Here is a 7,370-nt window from a genome sequence, read left to right on the forward strand (position 1 = left end):
TTTTTACAACTTCACTGAAAACAAGTTTCCTCCCAATATTTACCTGGGATTATGAACACACTGGGATAAACATGGTACTTCGCTGTTTATTTAGGTAGTATCCATGACTCAATGTTACTATGGCATGTAAGAAACCATTTCTTGCTAAATTCCACATAATTTAAATAGATGTCTAAAGTTGGTTTTGCCAGTCAGTTATAATAACAGTTTAAAGAGCTAGTTTTTATGGGTTTCTATTTACATATTTTCAAGGTTTACACTAGGTTGGTCTCAAAGAAACAAAAGACTAGAAGAGATCTACTGCATCTCCAAGTCTACAAGGACTCCATGATGTGATGCTTGCTAATCCCAAGACAATCCAGGTTCAGTAAGATAAAAAAACCACTAGTTTTCTTTCCTATGATGATACATGAAATAAAAAGAGATAAAAATCTCTTCATCATTCAAAATACTAAATTCTGGAGGGCTAATGCTATCTGTACAGAACTAGCAAACACTGCAGCTCTCAAAGTATTTTCTTTAAAACTCTTTAACAGCAGAAGTAGAAAACCTGATGAACAGTATTTATGAAAATTAATTAAATGAAACAATGTCAGTCCAAATCCCTAACCTCTCACAAAAAAACCAAACCAAAACCCCAAAAGAAGATAATTTTAATAGACTATAGAACAGAATAAAAGCAGAATCAACAGCAATTAGTTCAGTAAAGTTGAATTAATTGAATACAACAAAAGCTTGCAGATCAATATTAGATTTTTACAGTGCAAGCACATATTATACCAGTGAAAAGAAAAGGCTACTCATTTTTTATTACCTTCGATCATATAAGCTATTTGCATTCAGACTCCAGAAATATTGCTTCCTATCCGTGTTATTAGACATCTTTCAGGAAGGTGGAATATGTTAAAGATTTCTTTGGCAATTCTACTGCAAGCAACGGTAAAGCCAGAACCACAGGCATTCTAAATTATGGTTAACAACTAGAACAAACCCAGTAAGTGCAGCACAACACCCCTGTCTTACACATACACTAAAAATTCAAGCAGAATAATAAAAAAATATATTCAACATTAAACCTTCTTTTGTTTTTCCCCAAAAACATGCATTTCTTACCCTCCTCCTCTTCTGCCATCTTTGAAACCCAAGGGAGTGATTACTTTAGGAAAACTACTGGCACTGTGCTGAACCTGGGAACTCTCTACATGATAAACCGCATAAAGTACAAAGTTCAATAAACTCACCATTTCAGTGGTGTACCTTCATATTCAAACCATATTTCACTAACTTCCTCTTGTCTCATAACTTTCTGAAAGTGTTTCTTCACTTTGTCTGTCACCAGTGTCAAGTAGCTTATCCTTGGCAAAAGCAACTGAAAAAAATTACAGAAACTTTAAGTGTAAATAAAATACAATGAAGTAGTAAAGACCTGTAACAAGTATGCATTTTCACAACCAAAATTCAGTTAGCATTCTCTTTTTCCCCTTTTTAAGGTAAGAAGTCTTTTAGATAGTTTACTTATTAATGGTCAATGAAAGGCTATAAAATGGTGTACTCAGAAGATGCAGAATAGCAGTATCTAATATATTAACACAAAAAAAGTAAAAAATTAAGTTCTTGATTCTTTCAGTGGGATGGGAGGGAGAACACTGGAGTTCAATTTCTGCTTTTCTGTATTTAAATAATGAAGTTTTAAACCTTTTTCATATGAACACATCAGAAGAGATTCTAACTTCTTATTGAAAAGAATGAGCAACTGTGTATCAGCTATTATTTCAAAATGGAAATTCCTACACAAGGAAAAAAAAAAATGAAAACTAGATGCTTAAGGGCTTGGTTTCCAAGTGTTTTGTACTTCCAATAGCTGGCAAGTTCCATTTTCTTTGCACTGGGTTTGCCAATTCAACCTATTAGTCAAGACTACTATTCTTCCACGACTTAACTTTCACCCAGCAACTAAAATCAGAAAGAAAACTGTAGATATTTTATTAGTTGAAACAAGACACCTTCTTACAGCTTTGTCATATACTGTCTTCTTTTATCAAGTGTATAGTATCCAAATCAGAACATTGTGCTATTTTTATTTACAATATCTTCCCCACCATCATTTTTTTTGAAGTCTCATGCCTAGTAGGAGTGGTTAAGCACTCTGTAGCAGTCAGTGCATTGACTGATGACTGTGTGGCACATTTACTAGAAATAAATCAATCCATAAGCATTAACAAACAATGCTTTTCTGTGTCTCAATGAATAAAGATTAACCTCCCTGTAAAATACCAATTTGCTTTAGAGCAGACATTTTAAATTAATAGTATTCATCCTGTAAAGTTCTGCTTCATAATTATTAATAAAATAGATGGGCCTAAGGTATATATAAATTATATTTTGCATGTTTAGAGAAACACTTGTTTTCCAGTGTTCCTCATAACCAGTGTTGTTTCTTAAAGTATTTTCTTTATAGTATATGAATAATGCCAGGCCCTAAGTGAATGTCTGTGGTACAGACATCCCAAACCACGTAAGGATATATTTTGCCTGACAGAAAACTTGATCTCTGCTGCAACATTTTTCCATAATTTCTCCAATAATTAGACCACAGTTTGATATATAAATCAGGTAATATTTTGGCCATGATACTACAGTTCATAAATACCCAATCCATAGAGAAGTATGGAGAGTACATCAAATTCCTGGAAGAACAGATTCATCTTTTTGATAATGCCGCATTAGGTTACATCTGTGACACAGCTAAATTTTATAATTATATAAAATTACATAAGGCCAAGTCTCACCACTATCACAGCCATCGTGTCAGTTAACACTCCTTTTTTCATGTACCATATGGTTTTCTTTTTCCAACTGCTGCTTTTATTACCACCATCACATCGTTTCTACCTTGTTTCATAGGAGCAATGTAGTCAAAACACAGCCTTAATTTTCAAAACGCAAACAAGCTCAATAAATTTGATAAAGTTATGTACACACTCAAGTGAAAATTGTTTGGTACTTTAATGACTTGAATGACAACATAAGCTTATCCTTTATTTCTCTCATTCCACCTATCTTCACTGATTGTTCTTGAGACAATACAGTCCAGGCTATACCAATCAAACCTATATTTTTTTGGTAATAATTTCATGTTATTTCTGCATGATATGTACAGTTAAATTAATGCTGGTGTACTCTGATAAGACTTACTAGGACTCATACAAAAGCCAATTTTCAGCATGTTGCATGTAGCACAGTCATGCTGGAATTGATAAATATATTAAAGCATTATTTATTGCAACAGTGTTCCGCATAATCCTTTAAACTGCATAGCTTCCTTTGTAAAATATTCTACTTCAGTTTGTATTGTGAAAGAACAACCCATTTTCTACTTCAACACAGAGACCACAGACAATAGCCAATGGCATTTAACTGAATTTAACAGAACACGGCCAGCACTCCCAAAAGGCCTCAACAAAAACTGTACAAAATCCAAGTTAATCGGGTTAAGAGGGACTACCTGTTTTTCAGAGATGCTAAGCACTTGTAGAACCTACTGAGTTCTTTGTTTGGTCTCCCCACTTCTTTTACCTCGCTATAGTTTTCCCCTTCAATGGGAGAAAGGATCCAATTCTACCACTTTTCTAGCTTTAATTATCTTAGAGATTTACAAGTATACTAAATCTGTTAAGTGAGATCTTTAAAATCAGCAGTTTAAATACATTTTCACTTTGTTACCCCTTTTAATATCACTTCCCCACCCACTGAAAGATAACGAATAAGATCATGAGTTCTCTTCATTAAATTAAGAAAATTCAATCTCCAAATACATCACCAAGCAGAATAGATCCTCGCAGGCATCCCTAAATGCCATCCCCAAAAATTACACAAACTGCAACACCTTCCTTTTGCAACTGTATATTGCTACAGTATTTCATCACAATAACCACGAATGTTTTCTTATTCATCAGGAGGTTAAATGAAATACAAAGAACTCTGAATGCCTAAGTAAATACTTGCAATATAACTTCGTGTAAACAGAGTACCTCTCCAGGTATCTCCGCAGGGTTTGCTGCAGAAAATACAGTATTTTTACATGGAAAGCCCTAAAACAGAAAAATTACAGATTTAACTGGAACTGGACTGGTCTGATCGCTAAAGTATTGAGGAAGCTGAAACAAAGCATCCTAATGTGGAATAGCTTCACGTTGTTCACTCCTACAGACACCTTAACAAAATAATACTTTTGACATCGAGCAAGCTAAAGAGTGGTCCTGCTAAAGACCAGTCCCTTGGGCAGAGCATCATTCTAAGACTGTACCCTGCTGTGGTTTTGTTCTTTATATGCCTGACAAGTCTCAGCCAATGAGTCTCTGCTTCCTGTATATTTCTTTCCTTCTTTTCTTTCTAAGTGTTGCTTGCACCAAGAGGCAAACAGTATATAATTTTAAAATACAATGCACAGCAATTTTAAGATAAATCAGCAACAAAAGTAGTTCCACCTAACTGTTCCTAAATACTTTGTCACTCAAAACAAAAGTATCTGTTTGAAACACTCCAAAGAAAATTATGTATCCATTTCTCGTGTAACTGCAGAAACCTACCTGACTTGACTGTAGCAAGACCCAGGACAGTGTTTTACCAGAGCTGCCCAGTCTTTATGTCACTACTCTTTCCAAAAGATAGACAAGTTAATTTTCAATTACTTGTCCTATCCCCGTGCAGTGCCAGAAGGGACAGACACACACATGCATCACTCCTGTGCTGCACTAACCCATCTGACAGACATGGCTCTCCTGTCACACCACTCACAACAAACCAAAACCCATTCCACAGACTCTGGGTTGTTTTTCTAACCCCTCACCCTCCAAGTCCATGTCATCCTTCATGTTCATAAAGCAAGTTCCTCAGAGCAGAATCCTTTATCCTCTCTCAGCTTAATGATGGCAGTATTTCCTTCCCACGTAGTCTTTCCATTTACAAAAGGCAGTCTGGAATACAGAGCATGTATCTATACTAACAACTAAGAGAGAGACAAGTAAAGCCGAAGAGCTGATGTCAAAGGCTGGAATATTGACTACATATACTTTTATACTTAACCCATAATTTTAGGGAGTTTGATGATCTTTTACTTTGATTTAGCTCAAGTTTGCTCCCATACACCAAATGTCCATTAGCAGCTGAAGCCCATCTGCTGCTTCAGCTTCACGTGAAAATGATACGGGCCATGGGCTATCAGACTGCTCTGTGATGCCAGCCTGGGCACAGGAAGTGGAAAGAATGAAGACTTATTTTAAATGCACTCCAGATCTGAACAAAGACATTAATGCAGACACACTCTGAGACTATCAGAACTATACCATGATTTAAAACCTTGATTGCTATTCTGCCTCATACTACTATAAATCCTTGGTCCCTCCAAAGACGCAAAGCTGTATTATCAGCTCCAACATGAACTGAAAAATGAAGAAGCTAAAATTTTAGAACTGTAATCTGTAAGTAACCAGATTTCACAGAAAGAAAGAATTAAGCATTGAGAATTTTTGAGCACACTTTACAAGGAGTAAATAAAAGAAATCCTACAACCTTAAAACCATCTCCTTGACTTAGAAAGCTGGCCATACCACGAAGATAACGTGGTTTCATGGTTTCCATGCCCATGTAAAACAGATCAAGGCTGCATGCCCCTAAACTTTAACTCATACTTTTGTGTAGCTCTTACACAAAGTATGCAAACATATTTTAACTCATATGTATAATTTAAAGTCTGAGACTTCTAGGTAGTTTAGATGTATTTGGCAATAGGTCAAATATGAAGTAAAGTGCTTATCTTTTACCAGTGATGGAACTAAAATATACAAAGATGAGTACTATTATTGCTGAACAAAAAGCACTAATAGTTTATCATGTTTCAAAACAACACATGCAAATCAGAAACTGATGACACAAAGATGCTATTGAACACAGAAAAAAAAAGTTCTATCTCTTGTGGAATGGGATATGATAAAACGTAAGAATTTCAGAATCCCATAAAAATTAAAAGGTCAAGATTTCCCTCCCACATACTTGTTACGTTTCAAATTTGCATATCACTTTTTTTCTCAATTACATGTCTATTAGGTGCTGAAAGAATGAAAACTGATGAGAACACTATAAATAAATACACAATTATAGAAGGCACTTCCATGTTACAACTCAAATACATCCATCATCTTTTTTTTTTATCACCAGCTAGCAATCCTGTTCAGGCAGTGCTCTGAGTAGCTTTTCTCACTTCTGAGCTAGATCTCTCATGGCTGCTAGCATTTAAAGAAAAGAAAATGAGCAGAAGTCATCCATGGAGCCAGTGTTCATTATGAGTTTGTGTTACACAGGTAATGTTTAATATTTCATAAGTCTCTGACTAAGTTATTTCTGCACTAACATAGAAGTTCTCTCCCTTCGATTGTTCATTATCCAAGAACATACAAACTCACATACAGCCTCCTCCTTTACCTAGTCACTCACTGACTTTCTCAGAATTTTTTCACCGATCTTAATTATCTGTGATAAATTTCTCTCACTAGTGGAACAAATCTGAAGTTTTCAATCTGCTGTGAAGAAAGACAAAATCACACAGCATGATTATATGTTTACTTTCAGAAGCTACCAGGAACAGTAAGAAAAAAAGCTGGGTTTTTTCATGACATGCAGTTGTACACGTGATGAGAATGAAGGCAACAAACATAACCATGGCACTGGGCTATTTGTGACTACCTTTGTCATACTCACATAGTAGGGTTCGGCTTCCCTTTCAGTTATCTCATCCTGATACAGAGTGAAACAGGTCGGTATTCTCCCAAACCACACATCTCGAAGTACATCTTTGTCATCTGTCATTCTTCCAATGGACAGTGAAGTACATGTAGATCAGTTTGTTTCTTCAGCTACAACTGTAACCCATTACCCCCCCCCCCCCCCAAAAAAAAAACAAGTCAGCACGACTGCAGATAAAATACATCTTGTTAAAGGTTCTTCCATAGCTACGTTCCTGCAGGCTGACCAACGCTGTCCCCGGGGCACTAAATGCATCACTCGATACAAAGAACGGGATGAATTAAGTTCTCAACTACAAACACATGGTGGATAAGGACTGAAATATAAATGAGCATTTCCTAAGGGGGCACCACGCCCCACCCGCAGAGCCAAAAGGTCCTTTCCCGTTACCACCCCGCAGTCAGCCGGCAGCGCCGGCACCCCGAGGCCTCTGTGCCAGGGGCAGAGCCCACGTCGGCAGACGGGAGGGCGGGAACACCGAAATGAGCGGGGCTCGCGGGGGCGGGGACCGGCCCGGAGGGTTACCGAGGCCGCAGGACGGGCCCCAGCATCGCCCAGTGCCGCGCTGA

At 36.9% G+C, this 7,370-nt stretch overlaps 1 protein-coding gene across 3 annotated transcripts in view; it reads right to left on the reverse strand.

Annotated features, from left to right (window-relative positions):
- Window positions 1–6,954, reverse strand: part of ATG5 (autophagy related 5) — a 77,756-nt gene extending 70,802 nt beyond the window's left edge. Inside the window, exons 1-2 of one of the 3 annotated variants that reach the window (XR_001863758.1) lie at window positions 6,757–6,950; window positions 1,242–1,369 (exon numbers count right to left, since the gene is read on the reverse strand). Coding sequence is in view for 2 of the 3 variants with exons in the window: in XM_008637748.2 (XP_008635970.1) it covers window positions 1,242–1,369; window positions 6,757–6,864 (236 nt within the window). In the remaining variant the exon portion in view is untranslated. Of the gene's footprint in view, window positions 1–1,241; window positions 1,370–6,756 lie in introns of all 3 variants that reach the window. The other 2 variants (XM_008637748.2, XM_017739602.1) reach the window with 2 other exon arrangements.
- Window positions 6,955–7,370: the final 416 nt, after the last annotated feature.

Source organism: Corvus brachyrhynchos, unplaced genomic scaffold (assembly GCF_000691975.1).
Source record: "Corvus brachyrhynchos isolate BGI_N302 unplaced genomic scaffold, ASM69197v1 scaffold14, whole genome shotgun sequence".
NCBI classification, from domain to species: Eukaryota; Metazoa; Chordata; class Aves; order Passeriformes; family Corvidae; genus Corvus; species Corvus brachyrhynchos.